Source organism: Etheostoma cragini, chromosome 15 (genome assembly GCF_013103735.1).
Source record: "Etheostoma cragini isolate CJK2018 chromosome 15, CSU_Ecrag_1.0, whole genome shotgun sequence".
Taxonomy (NCBI): Eukaryota; Metazoa; Chordata; class Actinopteri; order Perciformes; family Percidae; genus Etheostoma; species Etheostoma cragini.
Window position 1 is genome coordinate 3,495,974 of NC_048421.1, and position 22,587 is coordinate 3,518,560.

The following is a 22,587-nucleotide window of genomic DNA, read 5'->3' on the forward strand; positions in this document are numbered from 1 at the left end:
TTCGCAAAGAAAATTGGTGTCCTTAAAAGGTTGGATTTTCCTAAATTTTTTGAATTAAGGGATTAAGATCAATTTCCAAAAGATGTTTTTTTTATTTATCTTTTAAATAAACTTTAGCATGGGTGTGTAAACTTTCTCAAGCCACTGTATATATGTATGTGCTGCTGCTCTGCCAACTGAGCGAACCAGTGTTTGGGGTTTTTTACCCTCAACATCTCCTTCCAGGCAGCACGGAATGTTATGTTTAGGGTTAAGGTTAGCTGCCTCTAGGCGACGTTGGAGGCAAAAAACATTTGGACCTAGCGAGCTAACCTGGCCACAAGGCGTACATGTTTTATCCCACAAGGGGAAATGACCTTTTGCACTAGTGGAGAGATGTAATGCTGAAAAACAGACAAGCTCATAAAAAGTGAGCAACACAACTCTTATACATTTTTATTGAAACAGAACTAGATCTCTTCTTTCCTGCTCATTATATTTTTTGGAAGAAACTCATATGTTTTGTACATATTTACTTGTTTTCTTTTCTGATTTGTTTAGTGGTACTGGAGTTTAAAGAAGTAAAAAGCCCAAATGTTACAAACCAAGAAGACATCAATGTTTACATGTATCAACAAATACAGTTGCTCCCTTTGTTTCGGCCTTTTCACAGGACCGAAAATGTAAAGCCGAGGTGTTAATTTGCAGTGAGGGGGCTCAGGGATCAGGGGTCATTGTGAAAGAATTTCCCAAAGCCGTGTTTGTCAGCTGGGCTGGCAGTAAGTGCTGGACACACTCCGAGTGAAATAAAAAAAACAGAGTTAGCGACAGATAACCGAAGCCTGAACTGGCAGATTCTCAAACATACCGCCTTTAGTTCATGTTACCAAACAGGCAGTGACAGCCTGGCATTCTGCTTTAAGGTAAGCCGGTTCCTCACTATGTCCTCCAGTTTGTTTTTGAGTTTAGACTTTTCTTGTAACATTTTTCTCCCAATGAGCATACACTGGGAAGGTTCTAGTGCAAATTTGAAATATTGAAAAGTAAAAGTACTTGAGAACCAACAATATGTTTTTATGTATTTATAAATTAGAACAGCATATAAGCAATGTCATCATAAAGCAGTAGTCTGAACAGTTGATTATATAGATCAAAAGAAAAATAGTCTGTTTGGTTCTCTAAACACCAAACTTTGGATAAGCTTGTGCCTGATTACACATTCACTAAATGGTAAAGAGTTTCTTTGACTCTTTTAAAAAAATAAATAATTATTCATATTTCTATTTTCTGGCACAGATGCTTTTCTTCTCTGCTGCGGCCGCCTTGCTGGTTTTAGCGCTGAGTTCACTCGTTGAAGCAGGAAAATGTCCCAGAGTGTGCAGCTGTGACAGCACCAAGCTCACGGTCACCTGTGTCGGCAAGAACTTAACGGAAATCCCCCCGACTATAGAGGAGGTGAGGACTGAAAATGTAAAGTGTTTGAGGAAAAAAACACTGAGGTGCTCATATCATGTTTTTTGGCTTTGCCCCTTTTCTTCATTGTTAAAATAAATATCTTTTTTAAACATGTAATAGAATTACAACGTGAAAAAGCCCAAAGTCGGCCCCAAGGGACTTACCATCTCTAACAGAAACACAAACTGCTCCAAACACCACTGTTGTAGTCCAGCCTTTACTTCTGTGACAAACATGCGTGACTTTGAAACACACGTTATAATGCTCGCCCAGCTGCTAGCATGGCACGCCCTCATGTTCTGCTTCTGACTGGCTAGTAGTCCTAACCTTGGTACTGCATATGTGTGACTCCCAACAAAGATGTAACAGAAGTGAGATGTCTCACTCTGTAGCTACAGCAGAGAGCTCAACACACAGGGTGAAAAGAGGAGCTGCAGCAATGTGCAGTACAACAACAATCTGTTCAATTATGAACCTGAAAATGAGCATTTCTTTCTCGTGACTCTGTGCGGAGCTTGGTGTAGCCCATGAAGATTGTGATTGGTTTAAAGAAATGCCAATAAAACAGACCAGTTTTCCTCCCATCCCCGAATGCTACGTAGATTAGCCAGACCCTTCTTCAGCGTGGTTTAGAGGAGGGTCTGGCAACGACTAGGTAAATGTACAAACACTTTTTAAGACCTCAAATTGCCTTTCATACTGTTGGATAGCTATGAAGGAAAACAGGAGACTAGTGTTTTGCAAAGGGCTCTACAGCATACGTATTGTTCTTATCACTGGCAGAGCGGCCTCCCCCCCACCGTGCATCCCCCCTGCCTCAGATACATCCTTTGTTCCGTTTTTTTGCTCCAACAGATTACAGTGAAACTAGACCTGAGGAACAACAACCTGCAGGTGCTGCCTAGGGGGGCGTTCATCCTTACACCCTACCTCACCCACCTCAACCTGCAGCGCTGCAACATCATCAAGGTGAAGGAAGGCGCTTTCCGGACCCTGGGACGCCTGGTCTCCCTAAACTTGGCCTACAACAAAATCAATGTTCTCTATCAGGTAAGAGAGCAGAACTGCAACACCCAGTTGAGTTGGTCTTGGCGCTTGAAACATTCAGAAAGTATGAGGTCATCTCATTTTCCCTCCCCCCCCCCCCCCCCCCCCCCTATGAACCTCCTACCTCTGACCCGATGCAGGAGTCCTTTGACGGCCTCTCCTCCTTGAAGGAGTTGCATCTGGACCATAACCGTGTGGAAGAGATCCAGCCTGGAGCCTTCACACAGCTCGGTTTCCTCAACATGCTGGCCCTCACCCACAACCAGCTAGTTTACATCCCTAACATGGCCTTCCAGGTACTCAGATTTATTGAATATAGGCTTTTATTATCATCACAAACTGATGCAAAATGCAGCACACACAAACTGTTCACACAATGATTTTGTTTAGCAACATGATCACACAGCAATCTGACTCCTCTTCCAGGGCCTGAACAACATCAAGTGGCTTCGTCTTAGCCATAACTCCCTGAACAACTTGGACCATGAGGCCTTCGCTGGACTGTTCACCCTGAGCCGCCTTAGCCTGGACCACAATGAGCTGCAGTTCTTCCCCACTCAGACCATGACCAGGTGGGACCATCTGAAGGATTATTATGGGCATTATACAGGTGTTATTTTAATATTCTTATGGGAAACAGTGCTTATGACTTCTCAGTAGAAGAGTGGAACAAACACCACGTTTTTCCTAACAAGAGGTGACGTATTTTTGGCAAACAAACCAAACAAACCTGATTGTGTTATCGCTGACCAGTACAAGACCAGAAAGAGAAATAAAACTGGGATTGTCACTCAGATTTCCACCTTGAGTCCTACTGACAGAAATTCACAATACGTCCTTTTAGACATTGCTTGTCAGAGAAGAGGGAGCTGTTGTTCTTCTTGAATTTTCTTCTATTTTATTTTTTTCCAATTAAAACAGTTTTTTTCATATTATCCAAATTTGGGGGCAAAGGAGGGTGCTCTCTCCCCTCTGATTTGTGATTGAGAGCTAAATAAATAAAATTGACTTCATTTCTGCGCCTAGGGATGGCAATGTCGGTCAGTCCAGACTAAAATATCTATTAGATGGATTGTCATGTAATTTATCAGAGATTCCCATAACCCAGAACATAAAGCCATCTGAACGCTAAGACCTTGCCCTCCTCTGCAGGGTGACATTTTTTGGCTTTTTGTCAAATTTTGTAAAAACTATTAGATGTATTGCTATGGAATTACAGACATTCATGGTTCCCAGAGGAATAAGTCTACTGTTTCCACATGACTTTGCTTTCAGTGCCACCATGAGGTTGACATTTTGGGTTTTCAGTGACATGCCCTTGATGTAGATAGTACAAAAACACCCTATTTCAAGTAATTTTTTATTTTATATGTTTTAAATTATTAGTTTTGGTTATTGTTATTGTCCTGCTATGCTCTGCTATGCTCTGCTGTGCTCTGCTATGTCATGCTACGTCATGCTATGTCCTGCTGTGCCTTGTAATACCGCATATTGCCCTGCCATGCCACGAACTACTACAAAGAACTACTACAAACTACTATTTTTGTGACTGTTATTGCCACTCTTCATTCCAACCCCAACCGGTTGTCGGACACCGCGTACCGAGAGCCTGAGTCTGGGTCTGTGTCTGGGTCTGGGTCTGTCCCGGGTTTCTGCCCGAAAGGAAGTTTCTCCTTGCCAGTCGCACTGTTGCTTGCTCTGGAGGAAACTACTAGAACTGTTGGGTCCTTGTATATTATGGAGTCTAAACCATACTCTATCTGTTAAGTGTCTCTAGATAACTCTTGTTATAAATTGATACTATAAATAAAAATGAATTGAATTGAATTATTAGATATGCAACAAATAATTAGAGGGAAGAAATAGTACATAATGAAATATCAAACCGCAGGTCATTTGTCATTCAACTTGTTACTTTACTCTCCTCTCTTTGTAAAGGCCCCCTGAGGTCACGCGCCTGGACATGAGCCACAACCCCATGACCTACCTCGGGGAGGAATCCGTCTCCATGGCGAAGCTTAAACATCTCTACCTTGACCACATGTCCTTTCAGGACCTGTCTGATCAGGCTTTGTCCCGCGCTCCCCTCCTCTCCCATTTGGACCTCAGCCACAATCAGCTTCGTTACCTGGAGCCCCTTTCAGGCCCCGAGGAGCTGACCAGCCTCAACTTGACAGGTAGGCTACCACTCTGTTCTGACATCTTTGATTGACATAAAATCAGGGGCGGAGCCAGCCCTAGTAAACACTTGATGCTCAGCCCACACCTGGACGAGTTCTGGCCACATACTCTAATTGTTCTCCGACTGACTTCATCACTTTGAAACCAGAACACAAGAAATGTTAAGGACTAGTTTTCACTCCTGCCCCCTAAAATGGAGCAAAAACGGTCTAATTTTTAAGTTAAAAAGTAGGGAAGGAATTTGGCGTATACATAATATTAAATTATATTATATATTAAAATGGCGATATTTCCCCTTTAGTAGAAATGTTGCTCCACTGATTTGCCGGTCCAGTCAGAGAAACTTGGGAAATAAAAAAAAGTTAAAGTTATTTTAAAACCCTAAAATATTTGGGGCTTTTGACAAGACATTTGGTGCTGGAGCCACAAAAGAGTTTGGCTCCTGACACAAATGGAGGATATTAACATGCATATACAAATTTCCTGATCATTGCTTATTTTTTAAAGGCAACCCAGTGTACTGTAACTGCTACATGCGGCCCGTGAGGGAGTGGGCGAGTGTCCGTGGTGTGAAGCTGCTGGGAGCCTGCGCTGGACCACCTCACCTCTCAGAGGAGCCGCTGCAGGCCGTGCTGCCTCTGGATCTGCGCTGCCGCAGCAGGGGGGGGGCACCGAAGGATGAGTTTGAGAAGGATGATGAGAGCACAGAAAGCATCCCTCCCACGGCCAAACCCAAGCAGAAAGTCAAGTGTCCAGTTGACTGTGACTGTGATGTGAGTGTTTCACAGTGCACCTCCATTTGCTGCTTTGCTTCGCTCTGTCCATACAGTGGGTGCAAAAGTCCCATTTTTAGATTGAGTTCCTACAGTGACTGGACTGTCAACATCACAGGATACCCAAGGTATGGAAGGATCAAAGCCACGGGTTGTTTTTTATAATAGGCGCACAAACTCACCGTACCCTACCCCCCCAGCACCTAAACCATTGTTTTCAATACTACAATCGGGTTTTTAACCAGCGTTGGGCAAGTTACTTTAAAAAAGAAACTAAATTAAATACTCAGTTACAAATTCTAAAAGTAACTAGTTGCTTCAGAAAGTAACTAATGAGTTACTTTCAAGTAACTTAAAATCGACATAAAATACATGTGCAGGTTCAATTATTTATGGTAAATCTAAATATTATAATGAAATGGACACACTATACAATACATTAACAGAAACATTCTACACACATCTAAGCTCTTTTAACGTTGCAAAGTGAGACTAGCCTCCAATCAAATGCCATGTACGTAGATATTATGTTTATATAGTGGTTCACGCAATAGATGTTTTGGAACTATTTTGATATCTATTTTACTCAACCTCAGCCAATAATCAGCATTTATGCGCTTGTCCCGTGCATGGCCACTACCCAAGGAAGAAGAAAAGTCTTTGCCTCTCGGCTCAGAGATCTGGTTGGTCTGATGAAAAAACAGCTTCAATTATAGTAATGTGCCGCAATGGCGTTATTGAGATGGGAAGAGTAACCAGTTAGATTACTCGTTACTGAAAAAAAGTAACGCCGTTATTTTATAATGCCGTTATTCCCATCACTGTTTTTAACCCTTCCTAGATTGAAGCCCAGCACGCCACATGCGAGGGTCGGGGTCACACCAAAGTCCCACGAGGCTTCCCCACTAAGACACAGCTGCTTGACCTCCGCAGCAACCACTTCCACCACCTTCCTGCCAACAGCTTCCCAGGCACCAGCCAAGTTGTCTCTCTTCACCTGGAGTTGTGCAAAATACACGAAATCGAAGGTGGGGTCTTTCGGGGAATGAAAAGCCTGTTTTATTTGTATCTTTCTGACAATGACCTCACATCCTTGGACCCCGAAGCTTTTGCTGGAGCCCCAGAGCTCAACTACGTTCACCTGGAAGGGAACCGACTGCTGCAGTTCCCCGGATCAGGTGAGTGGTTAGTCCAGTCAAGTGTGGCTGTATGTACAGTAAATTACAAGAATTGACACTGTATATACAGTATGTATTTAAAGAAAAGAGGAAAAAAAAGACATTGTCTGTCTCTTTGTGTCTCGCTTGTAGCTCTGGCACTCTTACCAAGTCTGTTTGTCTTACACTTGGAGCGAAATGCCATCTCCAAACTGGAGCCCACTAGTTTGCTGTCCTCAGCAACACCTCAACTTCAGGAACTGTACTTGACCAACAACACCCTAACTGCTATTGCCAAAGGTGCACTGGACTCTGCTTTCCTACGTACACTTCATCTGGATTCTAATCAGCTGACTGAGATGCCTACCCAGGCTCTGTCCCAGGCCTCTAACCTGGAGGAACTCAACCTGTCTCAGAATTTGATTCGCTGGGTGGGACCAAACGCATTCAAGCCCCTTTCTCACAGTCTGAAGAGGCTTTACATGGACCGGATGGGCATGGAGAAGGTACGAGAAGTCTTTTTGTCTAAGCCAACAGGACAACAAGTGTCATGTTATTATTAATTGTAGAAATATGTGAAGGTTGTTGCGATTTCACCAATAAGTGTAAGCATGCCTTTTGAGTGTATGCTTATTGCCGTTTTGTAAGTAGTTGGAGTCTGAAAATCCAAATGAAGGTTAAAGGGTGGGAAGGAAGTCTAGGTCTTAGACTAATGCACATGTGTCCCAAATATAACTATGAGGAACACTAAGACATCTTTTTTAAGTGAGTTTAACATCTTTCGGAAACAAGTTACTAACAATAGGAAAAACACTTGCCTTCACATCAGGCTGTGAAGTCTGCATGTGACCATATGGGAAGTTAAGTATTGGATTAATATTATTCTCAACACTGAGACCACATTAATGCTAACTAGTCAAAAGCAGGACTTGTTGCTGATCAGCTCTTTAAATGATACCACCCTCCAGATGTCCGGGGACGCTCTGGCAGGACTGGGCCCAGGGCTGAGGGCTCTGACTGTGAGAGGAAACCAGCTGGAGGAGCTTCCTGACCTGAGCCCCCTCACCGGCCTGCAGGTGGTCGACCTGCGGGACAACCCCCTGCTGTGTGACTGTCCTCTGCTGCCGCTACGCAGGTCAGTCCAGAGTTTCCCCAATATTAGGACTAGGATTGGGCATGTTTTTCTCCCATCCCAGAATGCTGCATGGACTGGCCAGACCCTCTACTGCATCACTGGGGAGGAAGGTCCGGCAATATGAGACTAGGGCTATGCAAATCCTTTGGAGGAAAACATACTGTTTCAATTTTGGGAATAACTTGAGCTGTTATAAGCAAATTAAGAGAACCTTCTTAATGTGTTTGTTATGGGAGGAGGATGGCCCAGTTGGTAGTAAGTTTTTGAACTTTCATCACTGCTGTTGAAGTGTTTTTGAGCAACACCTTGGTCCTAGATTGGTAACTGCTATCAAAAGCTACATTATTGACAATATATATATATGACTGTGCTTGTTTCACTCTGTCTCTCAGGTGGATGGAGAATGTAAGTTTGGAGGTGATCGCCACCTGTGGTCACCCTCCTGAGATCAGAGGTCAGAACGTCAGGGACGTCCATGTGTTCACGTCCTGCCCAGAAAGCAGCGCTCCTCCAGACGAGAGGGTTGTTGTGGCCCAGACATCCACAAATGTTAAGAAACCAAAAGACAGCCTCTCGAAGGAACTTGGAGTTAAAGCTAGGCCTGCAAAGCCCAATGCTAAACTACCCAAACCAACCAAGAACAAGCCTCAGAGGAAACATGTGGCACCAAAATTGATAAAGAACAAGAAGACACTGTAATAAGTGAATATAGTAAATTAAAAGTGTGACCATGTTTTAAAATTAAACTCCCTATTATGATTGTGTGGAATTTACATGCTCTATCCTATACTGTACTACCTGGGCATAACAAACACAGCAAAGAAAAGAAGGAAAAGAAAAGAAAGAAGCAACCTGAGTACCCAGCCTATTCCCAGCCTTCCCAATCCTTGATGGGATTTGTTTGACAGATAGAGAACATAAACACATCTCCGACACAGTAAAGATTGTCTAATTCAGTTCAGAGTGTCAGCTCTAAAAAAAAAAAAAAGTGAATAAAGGGTAGTAACTAATTCATATTTTATAATATTATATATACAATACATAAATACATACATAATATACATACACGTGATATCTGGTTGTTTGTGTGTTTTAGAAGAGCTACACTACAGTCTGCTCCTGCCAGTCACAGTCATCTGCTCTGTGTGTCTTCCACAGGTAAAAGCGTGTAGATATAAGTATATCTTGTCTAGGATCGACAGAACTGCATCATATGGTTCCATGGTGTAATGGTTAGCACTCTGGACTCTGAATCCAGCGATCCGAGTTCAAATCTCGGTGGAACCTAAATTTTTTTTAATCTTGAATGCACTCTCCCCTTCATGTTTTCAAGCAACATAACATAATCGGATCCGCTTCAGAATAAAAAAATCATGACACAAGTGACTAATAAAAATTGTTAAATAAGAACTACAAAAGCAAAATACTACAACGGAAATTGATGTTTTTCTTCCGGGTAAATAAACTCGTCACAAACTTCTCCTTTCAAGATGGCAGCAGCTATGGATGTAGATACGCCAAGCGGCACAAACAGTGGAGCCAGCAAAAAGCGATTTGAAGTAAAGAAGGTATGGTTGAATAAAGTAACTTGGTGTCGTGGCGTAGAGAAATTGTATAGTCTGCCAGGTGCCACAAATGGCCCTAACTCAGCTCACTGCTACTAACTAGCTAGCATACTTACCGTTAGCATTTTAGCGCTAGCTAAGTCTACCGTTAAGACAGTAGCTAATTTAAGCTAGCTGTTAGCCTTCCTTAAACAGGGCATGAATTTGCACTTCGCTTTTGGGGAATCGCAGAAATTGTGCTGGGTATGTAATGGTGATCACCAACCCTCAACACAATGTAATCAACGGAACAGAAACGCTTCCCAATGTTCCGATTGAACCCTACGTAAAGTCAAAAATATAAAAAACAAAGCTCTTAACTCTGCGAGCTAAGTTAGCTTAGCTAAACCGCATTTCCGGAGATTGATAGCCCATTAAAACGAGTCTGAAGGTATTGTAACGTTGTCAACTAATTAACGTTAAATGTTTTAAGAACATTTGGGGAACCCAGCTTTCAAGGTCGCGTTCATTAATCAACGTCAGCTGTCGTAGTTAAGGTTATGTAATGGTATGACACAATATTACAATTATATTTCAGTGACAGCACTGTAAACTTTTTTCTTTTTTTTTTATTATACTTTATGAATCCCACAAGGGGAAACTACACTTTACACTCTGTTGTTATTACACACATTACAAACAGGCCCGAATTACACCCACATGCTCAGGACCAATACATGCACTAATGGAGAGATGTCAGAGTGAGGGGGCTGCCCATGGAAAGGCACCCCGAGCAGTTGGGGGGGTTCGGTGCCTTCAGGTGGGGTGGGCCTGATCACAGACAATGAAATGAAATGACCTACCTTAAAGAAGAAGGCCCACTAGTGACATGACAACAACTTACCAAAATACCTTGTCATATTTATGTAGTGTGAAGCTGTCATTAAATGTCTATATTCTGTGTCATCTGAAGTGAAAGTGTGGGTCAGGTAATATTTGTTTGTGATGCCGATTTCCCACCAGTGGAATGCTGTGGCACTGTGGGCCTGGGACATTGTGGTGGATAACTGTGCCATCTGTCGGAACCACATCATGGATCTCTGTGAGTTCACCGTCACGCAGTTTGGGACTTTCTCCTTTTGATACATATTGAACTGTGAATAACGAATCAATTGGTCCGGGACAGCAGCTGTGAAATTGCACATCCACAACGAGTTGAAGTGACATCATGTCAACTTTTAAATTGTTGAATTGTTCTTCCTCCCCCGCCAGGTATAGAGTGCCAGGCCAACCAAGCTTCTGCAACCTCTGAGGAGTGCACTGTAGCCTGGGGTGTCTGCAACGTGAGTCTCCATACTTTAACTTATGTCACTTATCAGGTCAATAATGGTTGTGTTGTCAAAAAAAATTCCCCTCAAGTGCAAAAATTGTTCCTAAGTGAAAGCTTTCTCTGTCTCTGGGGATATCTCATGTAACATGGCCATTGTCTCTGGAAAAGCATGTTTTTAAAATTAAACTTTAAATGTTGTAAACACATGACAGAGAGATGGAGATGGATATCTCAAATTCTTTGCAAATAAAACCCAAACTGTATGCATCCCGTCAAAAAATATTTTTGACCATGTCATTTCATAGTTTGATCAACAGATGATTATTCAAATCGAGAAGCATTTCTTGAAAAAATTCTAGTGATTGCTGTAACCCCCCTATCACTTATGCTGATAGAAAAACATAAAAAACACATAGGCATATTACGTTATAAAACTCAAACTGGTCATGTCATAATGATGAGCAGAAGACCATATTACAGGGCTTTGGCTCAACAAATCCACGCTAACATGATCCCGTTAAATCTCATCCAGCAAAACATTTGGTTTTCAAAACAGTAAACGGACTGAGTGATTGAGATTAAAATTAGAATAAAAGAGTGCTCCAAAATGAGCGGGGAATCCAAATGATGATCCATGGTCAGAGTGTGATCGTATGATGGCAGCACAATGTTTAAACTGGTACATTGGTAACATGACTCATGCAAACAAACCTTTCATAGTAACAGGATCATGTGATCTTGCATCATTATTCCCAACTCTTATATATTCAAATATTTGTTCTTGTAGTTTATTCCTAGTATTTCATTTATATTTAGGCTGTGCTGTGAGACCGGATTTGCTGCTGCAACACTAATTTCCCAATTTATTGGGATCAATAAATGTCTCTTATTTATAGGCTAAGGAATCAAATATAAAGAATTTTAATTGTGTGTGTGTGTTGCTTATATATAAATATATTTTCTTATTTATTGAAACATGTGTATGTCTACCCGGTTTGTTTCTTTCTTCCCCAGCATGCCTTCCATTTCCACTGTATTTCCCGCTGGCTGAAAACCAGACAGGTTTGCCCTCTGGACAACAGGGAGTGGGAGTTTCAGAAGTGAGTATCAGTACTTGTAAATTCAAGTCTAGCACAGATGTATGGCTTTGGGGAAATGTCTGTGGATTATTGTAACAAAGTAGTGAATATGTATTGAACTAAACACAATATGTCCTTGCTCTCTCTCACTTGTTTTCCAGATACGGACACTAGCTGTATTACTGCCGACTTCTTTTCTTGGCTTCTACAAGTGACACCCTCACTGCTTCTCTGTTCCCTTCCGCTTGTAAGCCTAGTTGTTATTTTACACCCATGTCTTTGTTTTGGTATGTTGTAAGTACACAAATAAACATTAATGTTGTCACAAATTTTGTTTTACTGGTGCATGTAGTACAGGTTTCTGACAGTTCAGTGTGCTGGTTTGTGAAGCCGGAAGGCCAGCTGCTGAAATTAACTAAAAGGACTCTTTCACAACTACATTTTGGTGGACAACATCTGTCTGTGAGGGGAATTTGCTTTGTCAGATCAGTTTTGACGCGGGGAATCAGGGCTTCATGAGAGCCAGACCCACCACGTATTATAGAGCAGTAATCCCCTGGCTGAAAAACCGATTCCCCGTGGGGATTAAGTGGCCTGCTGAGCCACTCTCCCTCTGGGCCTGATTTATACTGCAGCGACTCACTTGTATATTCCGTTTCCGTTGGTCAGACGGAAGACGTACTCGTTTGAGATTACGTTTTTATTTAAAAATGAAAAATAAAACTTCTTTGATAGGACAGTTGTAGACAGGAAAGGAGGAAGACATGGAGCAAAGGGCCACAGGTAAGAATCAAACCCCGGGCCGCTACAGTTAGGACTACATCGGGCGTGTGTGTACCATGGCGACCAACAATTTACAGTGGCAGTTGAAAAGGTTCCGGTTTGGAACGGGCCAGTTGTGGCTTGTGGAATTCCCCAAAACCAAATTGTACCCCAAAATGTCTTACAGAAGGACCCGAACCACTTACTATGCAGCTCCTCGTACAGACTTACAGCGTTGGCTACACCAGAGGAAGACATTGTACCAATCAGAAAGCTACCTCATGGCGGCGTGCCACCCAACCCGCCCGGTATGAAAGCTAATCAGCACCTATCTGCATTAATCAACCAGCAGAACTGGACCTGGAGGTGTTGTGTGTGTGGAGAAAACATTTTCATTGTTCAACAATATTGCATGTTAATATCGCCACAGTCAGTGTTTTTAACGACAGCGATGTAGTCTCGTCTCATCTTTTCCTCAAACTTTGTTCATTAATATCCAAAGTGCTCAAAATCCAAACCAAGTTCAGAGGCGTCCCGCTTTATTCGATAGATGAAAACCACAGTTTCTTCAAGTGAGAATGAGATAAATAACACGATTCATTTATTTGACTATAAATTGACATCCAAGGTGCAGCTTCCAATGTGTTACTCAACCGTAAAAACCTAATCCTGTGTCAGAGACCGACAGGTTAAGTGAAGTTCCTGGATGTTAATTATCTAAAAATATGAACTTATTGAAGCATTCTGGAACAGATAAACAGCAGAGACTGAATGTACCTCAAAATGTCTGGTGTGTACAACTGAACTACAAAATAATGTCAAACCAGTTTTGATGCACCAGAGGTTTTATTATTGTGAATCATATTTTCCCAACAGGGTCAGACATCAAGATCAGCCTTTGTTTTTGTTTTTTTGCATTATTAATAACAGACCTGATTACAAAAGGTGGCAACACAGAGTTCGGCTATGTCTGGAGAAAGAAAAGACCTAAACCATTACCACTTATTGAATGACTGTAAAAAATAACAAAAAATAATGTAAGCAACAGCTTCCAGTTTAGCTTTTTCAGATACAGGTCAAGAAATGTCAACCTGCAGTTTAGTAAAGTCCCAGCTGAGACGAGTCAGTGGAGGTTATCAGACCGGACATCTAACCATCGGGTTGATTTGTTGGGACGTTGCTATGTGCTAACAGGCAGAATAAGAACATTTAAAAAGTTGCCCCACTTTCTCTACATAAGTCTAATTAACCCGTCACCTGCTCCCCTGTTTGATCTCTCCAGATTGTTTCACCACGTATCCTCTCGTCTTTGGTCCTGTCTATGGTGAAGCTCCAAATTTGGAACTCAGCTTGGTGACAAGCGCCATGATTTTGGGGTTGTTCTGGTACTTTGAGATGTTGGCTGGGTTCTGTGCCACATCCTGGAAGGCGGTCATCACCTCAGGGTCCTGGAGTTTAATATGGAACACAAACAGGGTCACCTTTATTCACGTTGACGTTAAAGACATGGTGAAATGAAAAGTACATTTTTTCCAAGCTCTAATGTTGGGAAGTGTGGATCAAGGTCAAAACTGCAACTCTCCATGCGGTCGCACGGGCAACGCATGTGCAGAACAGCCAACAGAAACGCTTGTTCTCTCCTAAATGACCTGTGATTGGCCAAAATCTCCCGTCTCCAGCCAATCTTAAAAGGTGCCAAGGTCTGGTTTTCTCTCAGAACCCTTGAATTACACTGTGCTGAAAGATCATGAAGTTGTTGCCCAATGATGCCAAAATTAAAATGCCTACCACAGCTTTAAAAGTTGTTGACAGCTCTGTGTCTCTCCACAGCCCCATATTATTGAGGCCCGGCACAGGTGTTTTCTGACTTTGAGGACATGAGGACAACGTCCCAGTTAGTTGGGTGGAGAGTTAGGAAAAAGGTTTGCCGCGCTAATGGCGCTGTGGCAGCGACAGTACATTGGTACTTCTGTGTAGACAGGATCTCCCCCCCGTAGCTTTTTAATCTCCGAGTGAACAACAGGATAGCACACATAAGTCCAACTCTATGTGGCACTGCCAAAGGCTCAAATACTCTTTCTGGTGTATGGACCTCCCCACAACATCCTCCTACCCCTGTAAGTGATGATGATTTGACATTAGTTGTCATTCTAAACTGTCACAAAGACCTTCAACCTGTTCAAAATAATGCATGTCTAAATAAGTTGAGTTTCACAGTGTCTTCTCTGCGTATAAGGCCATATTTGACTTCTATTACTGTAAAAGTGAGCTTTAGCTCTTTAGGTTTCCAGTTTTTGGGTTATTTTTAAATAATTCTTTGGGATTTTCCACCTTTAATGGACAGGATAGCTAGGCGAGAAAGGGGAAGACATGCATGAAACTGTCATAGGTCAGATTCAAGCCCTGGACCTCTGTGTTGAGGCATAAACCTCTCATTGTAAGTGTGCCTCCTCGACCCACTGAGCCATCCCGGCCACCGGTGGTTTGTTACATTTGAATAGAGCCAGGTTAGCCATTCCCACTTGTTTCCAGTTTTAACGCTAAGCTAATACATATACCATACAGACTTGAGAGTGGTATCTATCTTCTTATCTCTTTGGGAGAAAGTGACTAGAGTCAAGGTACATAGCAGTGGAAGTGGTGGGATTTTGAGCAGGTAAGTCACCTTCATGGCATTAAGCAGCTCAGGATCCTTCAGGAGTTCACCGAGACCAGGCATGCCAGCAGGGGCTCCGCCTGGGAATCCAGCAGGACCTGCAGAAAAACATCCAGACTTATAAACTGTAACAGCACATCAGTCTGATAAATCATTGAGGAATCCCAACGGAACAGAAGTACTTTGGAATGATGCTGGGTGGAGCTGAGGAAGGGTACAAACAAATGACTCAAAATAAATATCCATCTGTATGTATCTGTATCAAATGACACACAAAAAAGGTCTTCTGTCTTGGATCTTACAGCATACAATACACAATCAAATAAGAGTGTTTTAAAAGAGTATGAATTATTTCCCACATGGTATTTTCTATTTGATTTTCCTATAATTTGAAGTGTTCATCTCATCACATCCTGAAATGAACGGGCTTGTTTCTCCTCTCCTACCTGGGAAGAATCCTCCTCCAAACTGTCGTCCTTCCTCCTCCTGTTGAAAGACAAAAGAATGGTACGAGTTTAGTAGTACATAAACTTATTCATTCAGGGGTTGTCATTAGGCTAACTAATAACTCATTGTGAAAATGTTAATATTTGCTTTGTGTTTAAAATAATAGATATAAGAATGTAGATGATGCCGTTTCTGATGGAGACACAGCCTTGAGCTGCATGTTTTAGTCTGAGGTGGGAAGTGGCGAGTCAGAGAGCAATAGAACCTGTCGTTTAACCTCTTCCCTAAACAATTGTCCAAGCCTAGTTTAGCGACGTAAACGTGTAAAGCGTAATCTGCGCAGTCTCCATCCAGAGCTTTCACCGTAGCTTAAGCAAGTGGTCTGAAGTAGGGATCGACCGATATTCAAAAATATTAAACAAAAACAAAGATCATTATCACTTCTGCAATCATCTTAAATTCATATTCATGATTTGTGCAATGTGCATTATGTAGATGGGTGCACTGCATATGGTGCAAGGGTAAAAGGCTTTTATCAACCTCTACAACACCCTTGATGATGCACTGCTTGCTGACATAGACATAAACAGGTCATCACAAAATGTACTTTTTCAACACATTTAAATCATTTGAGAAAACAATAAACCTGAAAAGTAGCCATTGAAATAAAGTGCTTGATTTGTAATGTATGTGATGGTGTGTGCATCAATCCCGTTAAGAGAATGGCAAAGCTGTAGTGTGTGTGGGGAGTGTGTGGCTGCGATTAGCTTCGGGGCGAGTGTCGACTCCACAGGCCTAGTGGGAGAAGTGTCTCCCCTGTGCTTTCTGACCACGGTGGAAAATCTGTAGCAGGAAAAGTTAACCCTCTCCTTGATTTCATGTTTATGGAGAAGAAGAAAATGCAATGCTAAATCGTGGACACCAGTGTGTTCAGCTGCAACTTAAAGTGTATGTAAGTGTATTTATAAGCTTTTATCAACTAACTTTATTATATTAGTATGCATTTACAGTGGACTGTGTAGGAAGAATAGTTCAACTTTAAGATACATTTATTATATTTTTGTAAGTTGGAACACGGTAATCCCCACAGCATCTCACCCTCTGAGCCCGTGTATGCTCCTCTCTGGCTTTCTTTATCCGCTCTTGTTTCTGCTTGACATCCCTTTCTTCTCTCTTACGCTCGTATTTGCGTCTATGCTCAATGATTTTGTTAGCCTGAAACAAAAAAAATAAAAAACACATTAAAGTAACATATCTGCTTTACAGTTAGTACAAACAAATGTTTCTTATTCCTCTTTTTCTCCTCTTGCATTATACCTTGGGCTGGACCTCCTTCAGCATTACACTGGCGTCCTCATCATAGTCCAGTTTACAAGCTGTGGCCAGGTCCTTGGCTGCCTCCTCCCAGTGGCCCAGCAGCCTGCAACACACGTACACACACTTTTCATGCTATACTCTTTGAACTAAAAGCGATCTTGCAGGTTCTTTGAATGTCACACTGTGAGATGGTTTAATAGAATCAACAAAAACATGGTTGAACATTATTCATAAACAGTGCTTACAACGGGAATTCTGTCATTTCATACTGGTGTATTTTTTTTTTAAGAATCCAGCTGCACTGTGGTCTTCCTGCATGCAATTACCTGCCTGGCTAGACACATATGCTCACGTATTGCGTAAAAAAATAGGAGCTTTCTGGGAAAGCTCAAAATAGCGTAGTAAATTGGGAGCTTAACCCTCTGTTAAAGATATTCCACATTTTTTAGCAGTCTGCAACACATTTAAATCTTCGTTAGTTAGCTCAGCTGATTAAATATTGAATGCCAGTTGTCAAATAACATGAGGTGTGTCCTACTTCAAGTGTGTACACTGAGGGTTTGGTTAAGTCACACAGGTTTAAAGGTGTTAAATAGAAAATGTACCTGTGAGCTTTTCCCCTCCACTTGTACGGCTGTGCAGAGTCTGGGTTGATGCTGATGGCTCTGTCACAGTCTCTTATGGCTGCATTGGGTTTCTGCATCTGGATAAAGACACTGACACAAACAAGAAAACTGACTACACTCAGTTATTCATAATAGACACTGTAACAGGAGTCATAAAGGCAAGAAGACACCATTTAAAAAGCTCTAAAATATAACTTATTCTTCTGAGGAATCACAGGTATAAAAGACACCAAGGACTCTCACCTTGCCCTCTTGGCGTACATGATGGCTACGCAGGGGTTCAGCTTGATGGCTTCAGTAAAAAGATCCAGAGCTTTTTGCAGATCACCTATAAGAGGAAAAAAAATGTATAACGGTTTTCAAGAGCTTCAATCTAATTCAATTTTGAGCGTCTTTCCATTTCAGTCTGCATTCCCGTACCTTCTCCAAGAGCGTCAATGGCCGCCATCTTCTTCTCACTGGCCTGGTCCATCATCTCCTCTGTGACCTGGGGAAATGTGTGGACACAGATGGTCAAACTAGGTTTTATATTATTTTCCAGGATGGAATCTTCCATATTCTATTAAATTTCAAGTTCTTTTTTTGCTTTATCATTAAAACTAAAATTAAAATAAATACATTGGATGTCTGTATAATACAGGACTTTTAATATCCTGAGAGAATAGGGTTTGAATTTTGTATGCATGCTAAAACAAGCTCAAGATTTTTACCTCAATGTTTTCAAACTCTCCCATGTCCTGTGGTTCATCAGTGTCTGGTTCGATCACCCCATCTTTGTCTATTTCTGAAAAATAGACAACATATACAGTGAGCTGTTGTGACACACAAACAATTGAAAACCCTATTTACCGTACTCTTAACAGTAAAAAAGTATCGGTAATAAGATACATGTAAGGTACATTTTTAGAGCCCTTTTGTTCTGAGAAATATATGCTTCTTTGCCGAGAGTTATGAGAAGATTGATACTGCTCTCGTGTCTGTACGGTAAATATGAAGCGGGAGTCAGCAGCCTCGTGGCTTCACTTTAGCATGCGATTGGAAACGGCTCAGTTCAGTTTAGTCACTTTATTATGCCAAATGTGAAACTTGATATGCAAGTACAAGTGATAAAAAGAAACCACAATGTATCACCAATGGAGCAAAACTAATCTACATTACATGTGCAAATTAAGCAGTTACTGCACATGGGACAAAGGAGTTTTTAGTCCTATTGGTCTTGAACCCGGGTACTATCAACTAGAGCCCAACCGATAAAGGAACTTTAAGAACAATATGATCCAAATACTTTTTTTTTTTTATATATTTCTTTTTTAAATACAGAAATGCGTAACAAAACAAACTGATTTCCCTAAAAATAGTTATTTGTAGTTATTTATGTGTTCTCAATAAAATAATACATTTCTTTTAGTGTCACAAACTAACAGAGGCACATCAAACTATATTAATGTTCTGAAAAAATAAAATGTACAAAACACAAACTTAAGATATGAAACTTAAAGTCCTAAGAACAAAACCAAAAATTAAAAAAAAAATGCCAACAGGGCATTGCAGAGCGCCCTCTGGTGGACAAACTATGCAACGCCAATGCTCATAACATGGTTGACAGTCCGTTTTTATTTTGTTTTTTAACTGATCATTTATCACAATTATGTCATTACAAACGATTTGGCGTTATGAATATTAAAAATCTTTTTTTCTGCCATTATTAATGCGAAGAAGATCAGGACATGCCTAATATCGGCTCGCCGATTTTTTGATAGAGCTCTACTAAAATCTGCGACCTGAGGGGAGTGTTACTAACTCAGAGTAAAGGGAGTGGTTTGTGCAGTCTAATATAGACCTGGCCTTGCAAATCAAGTGCTGGTGAAGGGTAGCCATCCAGGAGGACTGTGGGAAAACCATCACCTTGCCAGCCAACGTTATATTATGGCTGAGGTGGTTTTTGCCCCTGATGTTCAGACTTCATTTTCCTATCTACATTAAAAGTGTTTAACTTCCTAAAGAAGTAGAAACGTTGCTGTCCCTTCTTATAGACTGCATCACAACTGACATCAAACTTCAGGTTATTATTCAATGGCAGTTCCCTGATACTTATACTGTTCAACAAACTCCATTCCAGTTCCTTTAATGAAAGTCAGAGATGGTGGGAGGGATGATGTCCTGAAATCAATGACCATATCTTTAGTTTTCTGTGGTGTTTAGTTGGAGAAAGGCCTCAGCACACCATTGGACACACTCATCCACTGCAGGCACATGCCAAGCTAGCCTGGCTCTCAAAAAAAGAACAAAAACCCAAGTGTAATGACAATTCATTGTTTTTCAGTCGGTTATGCGCTGTATCTACTCTCTCCACAAGAAAAGGCCCATGTCCCCTTAGGCCAGAGCTGCGATTTAAGAAGCTTTGTGTACCTATATCACTCTCCTCACTCGAAGACGGTACAGGAGGCTCCGGCTCAGGAGCTGGAGCCGATGTAGGAGGAGGACCACAAGGACAGCCACCCTGCAAGAGTCAGAGAGTGTTGTTCACAACACATGTTACAAGCGTAAAAATATCAAATCATAAAAGTATAGCATGATAACTAGGGTTAACGATTCAGATTCTTTGAGGGTGGAGTTGAACAACTTTTAATGATAGTTTTGATTTGATAGTGATTAACAGTTTTACAAGGCTTTTCCAACGTTATGGAAAACCACACTAGAGCGCCGCTTACCGCGCTTCATGGCTGCAACACAACGAGTGCCTGAAAGTACGGCGACCACTCACATAATCAAATTTTTATTTTTTAATTTTAATCAAATCATAATTGCGTGTGCTAAATAATGAACCAGTAGGATTCAAAACAATCCCAATAAAGAAACAATTTAATCGTGATAGTAAAAGTAATTTTACTATAATAACTTAGAACTGGTTTATCTATGCCCAATCCTAATGATAACAATATTCACGTGTCACCTGGCATGACTCCTTCGTCTTGGCTGGGGGAGGGATTGTCGCATCCATTCTGCAATATAAAAACATGGCAAGCAATTTAAGTGACAGGGTTAAGGTTATTGCCATTATCAAGTGCATTTATTTTCTTTAACAAATAATAGAAACCTTCAAATTAATTGTTAGGTCTATAAAATGTTAACAAATGGTTCCCAGAACACATGGTGATGTCTTCAAATTGTTTTGTCAAATCAACAGTCCCTAAAAGGCTTTTACCAGATAATATGCACATTGTAGAAGCTGGACTAGAGACGTTTGGTCATTTATGGTTTGGAAAATTACCACAACCATTTATGGCTGATCAAAACGTGTTGCCAACTAATGTTCTGTAAATCTATTATTTAATTACAAATGACGTATTGTTTCAGCTCTATTTAAGTCTGTTTTTCACTTAACCGCAGCAGCTTTTATTAAGAAAAAAAATTATAATAACTTTATGAGTCCAACTCTTTGACAAAGTGTGAAGGGTTTTGACTATAAAATAACATAAGGGAAATAGAAAAATAAAAATAAAAAATCAGTGGTTTTCAAAGTGGGATCGCCGGGGTTCCTGGAAGGGTTCCAAGGGGGTCCCCAGTAGGTAAGGGAATAATTAATTTCACTTTAATTCCATCCATTAGTAACATAATGACCGAATGTATGACTATTTCGGTCCGGGTTTTTATACACTTAGTGTAATAAAACGTCTAAAAGCAATCATTGTATCAGATGGGGACCCTGGGATAAAATCTTATCAAATGGGGGTCCTTGGTCTACTTTGTGGCAGTTTAGGAGTAATCCGCGTGAAAAGGTTAGGGAACCACTGGTGTAAATCATCAAAGATGAGTTTGTTGAATGACAGGTTTTGGTGTTTTTATGGTGTTTTATATCGAGAGGTGGGCGGGACAAGGCACGTGGTAAGCCTGCTTGAGACTTTACGTTATCTAGTTAAGCAGTTTACTGACATAACGAATCCTCCATTAATCTTTTACATAACAACCGGTATACTCGCACAGAGGGTTTACAGGTCGGAGCAACAGTTATGCTCCCATGTATGACATTGCTGACCCTTGCAACCAGGTCCGGAAGAAGCTCATCTCTGGAAGGTGCAAAATTTGGGGATTGGACTCGCACATCTGCACAAAGGCCTTTAACTCTGCCACTTTTCGTGGGTCCATGCTGCTCTTTCACGTCCACACGCACACAGCGCGCTGCATGAGGGGGAACCAGAAAGAACAAATAATCAACAATTTAAACAAGTCTGGCTTTGTTAACGTGCACAGCTGCTAACACTATTTCTAGCGTTGTCAAGCTAGCAAAGTATGCTAACGATACGATAAAATACTACATCACCTTTGTTTACTCCACACTACAACAATAGCTACGTAAAGTTGAGGGGCTAACAATAAAGTAACCATGCACAATTAACCACAGACACACATTATTGGCTTTTTGGCGTTACGTTCGCACTCCAGAAGTTTCTGGAAATGTGAATCCATTTGAGACGCAATGACTGACGCATGTAGCGTCGTTAGCTAAGGTTAACGTTAGCTGCAATACGGGCCGTAATTAATGAAAAACAGTTGGCAGCTGCAGCCATGAAAGTCAGTAATTGAATGCAAACGCACCTGAACAAAGATGTACACCGTTGAAACCTAAGAAGAAACCCCACAGAGGATGTTTGCAGCTGATTTTTATCACGTCAACTCTGCTTCACTGGTAGTGGCGTCTGTCGCTCCTGTGTTTTCAGTCAGGCGAGTTGTCGGACAGACTGACAGAGGACCCGGGACTTGTAACCCTGAGTTTAGTCTGTCAGGTTGATGCGACCATTGCGTTATTATAGTTTTTGATTCCAAACACTGTAAAAGTCAGACATTTCTTAAAAACATCTTGACAGCATTGTTATGATTTTTTAAATATTATTTTTAGTACAATTTAAGTACATTGTAATTAGTAGTAATGCATGTATGTAGGAAGTAGTGACATATCTAGATTATTGTTTTGATTAATCTTCCCTTGTATGCTGCTCTTAAATGTTAGTGTTTGTTCTTTTCTAGCCTTTTTGCTTTTGACTGGTGATTTTTAAAGTAATTCCGCCTTTTTGTTTCGTTTTTGTTGTTGTTTTCTGCTT

The 22,587-nt window shown here is 41.2% G+C and overlaps 3 protein-coding genes and 1 non-coding gene across 4 annotated transcripts; 3 read left to right on the plus strand and 1 right to left on the minus strand.

Annotated features, from left to right (window-relative positions):
- The first annotated feature begins 776 nt into the window (after positions 1-776).
- chadla (chondroadherin-like a) lies at positions 777-8,583 on the plus strand. The gene is made up of 11 exons (XM_034894296.1): positions 777-902; positions 1,276-1,434; positions 2,290-2,484; positions 2,622-2,777; positions 2,908-3,053; positions 4,420-4,658; positions 5,170-5,435; positions 6,277-6,613; positions 6,746-7,098; positions 7,561-7,727; positions 8,120-8,583. Exons 2-11 carry the CDS (start codon positions 1,276-1,278, stop codon positions 8,424-8,426), a joined length of 2,325 nt encoding a protein of 774 aa, XP_034750187.1. The 5' UTR covers positions 777-902; the 3' UTR covers positions 8,427-8,583.
- A 359-nt stretch (positions 8,584-8,942) lies between these two features.
- Positions 8,943-9,014, plus strand: trnaq-cug. The gene has a single exon. It is a non-coding gene; the product is annotated as a tRNA-Gln (tRNA).
- Positions 9,015-9,023: 9 nt separating this feature from the next.
- On the plus strand, positions 9,024-12,009 carry rbx1 (ring-box 1, E3 ubiquitin protein ligase). The gene is made up of 5 exons (XM_034895158.1): positions 9,024-9,295; positions 10,295-10,373; positions 10,544-10,614; positions 11,616-11,701; positions 11,842-12,009. The coding sequence occupies exons 1-5, from the start codon at positions 9,218-9,220 to the stop codon at positions 11,852-11,854; spliced, it is 327 nt and encodes a 108-aa protein (XP_034751049.1). The 5' UTR covers positions 9,024-9,217; the 3' UTR covers positions 11,855-12,009.
- Positions 12,010-13,503: 1,494 nt separating this feature from the next.
- On the minus strand, positions 13,504-22,290 carry st13 (ST13 Hsp70 interacting protein). Its single transcript, XM_034894981.1, has 13 exons — positions 22,085-22,290; positions 21,525-21,667; positions 20,442-20,490; positions 19,898-19,988; positions 18,199-18,272; positions 17,909-17,975; positions 17,732-17,816; positions 17,468-17,578; positions 16,863-16,965; positions 16,644-16,760; positions 15,545-15,584; positions 15,108-15,196; positions 13,504-13,890 (listed from the first exon to the last, which is right to left on the minus strand). Exons 2-13 carry the CDS (start codon positions 21,632-21,634, stop codon positions 13,762-13,764), a joined length of 1,065 nt encoding a protein of 354 aa, XP_034750872.1. The 5' UTR covers positions 21,635-21,667; positions 22,085-22,290; the 3' UTR covers positions 13,504-13,761.
- Between the last annotated feature and the right edge of the window lie 297 nt (positions 22,291-22,587).

Bases quoted from the DNA above. Each gene is read 5' to 3' on its own strand.
- chadla (XM_034894296.1), top strand. From the start codon at position 1,276: ATGCTTTTCTTCTCTGCTGCGGCCGCCTTGCTGGTTTTAGCGCTGAGT. The intron at 5,436-6,276 runs GTGAGTGTTTCA...AACCCTTCCTAG, and splicing joins CAGTTGACTGTGACTGTGAT to ATTGAAGCCCAGCACGCCAC. The intron at 7,099-7,560 runs GTACGAGAAGTC...ACCACCCTCCAG, and splicing joins ACCGGATGGGCATGGAGAAG to ATGTCCGGGGACGCTCTGGC.
- rbx1 (XM_034895158.1), top strand. From the start codon at position 9,218: ATGGCAGCAGCTATGGATGTAGATACGCCAAGCGGCACAAACAGTGGA. The intron at 10,374-10,543 runs GTGAGTTCACCG...CTCCCCCGCCAG, and splicing joins GAACCACATCATGGATCTCT to GTATAGAGTGCCAGGCCAAC. The intron at 10,615-11,615 runs GTGAGTCTCCAT...TTTCTTCCCCAG, and splicing joins TAGCCTGGGGTGTCTGCAAC to CATGCCTTCCATTTCCACTG.
- st13 (XM_034894981.1), bottom strand. From the start codon at position 21,634: ATGGACCCACGAAAAGTGGCAGAGTTAAAGGCCTTTGTGCAGATGTGC. The intron at 19,989-20,441 runs GTGACACGTGAA...TGACTCTTGCAG, and splicing joins AGACGAAGGAGTCATGCCAG to GGTGGCTGTCCTTGTGGTCC. The intron at 16,966-17,467 runs GTACATTTTCTA...CGTGTGTTGCAG, and splicing joins TGGAGGGGAAAAGCTCACAG to GCTGCTGGGCCACTGGGAGG.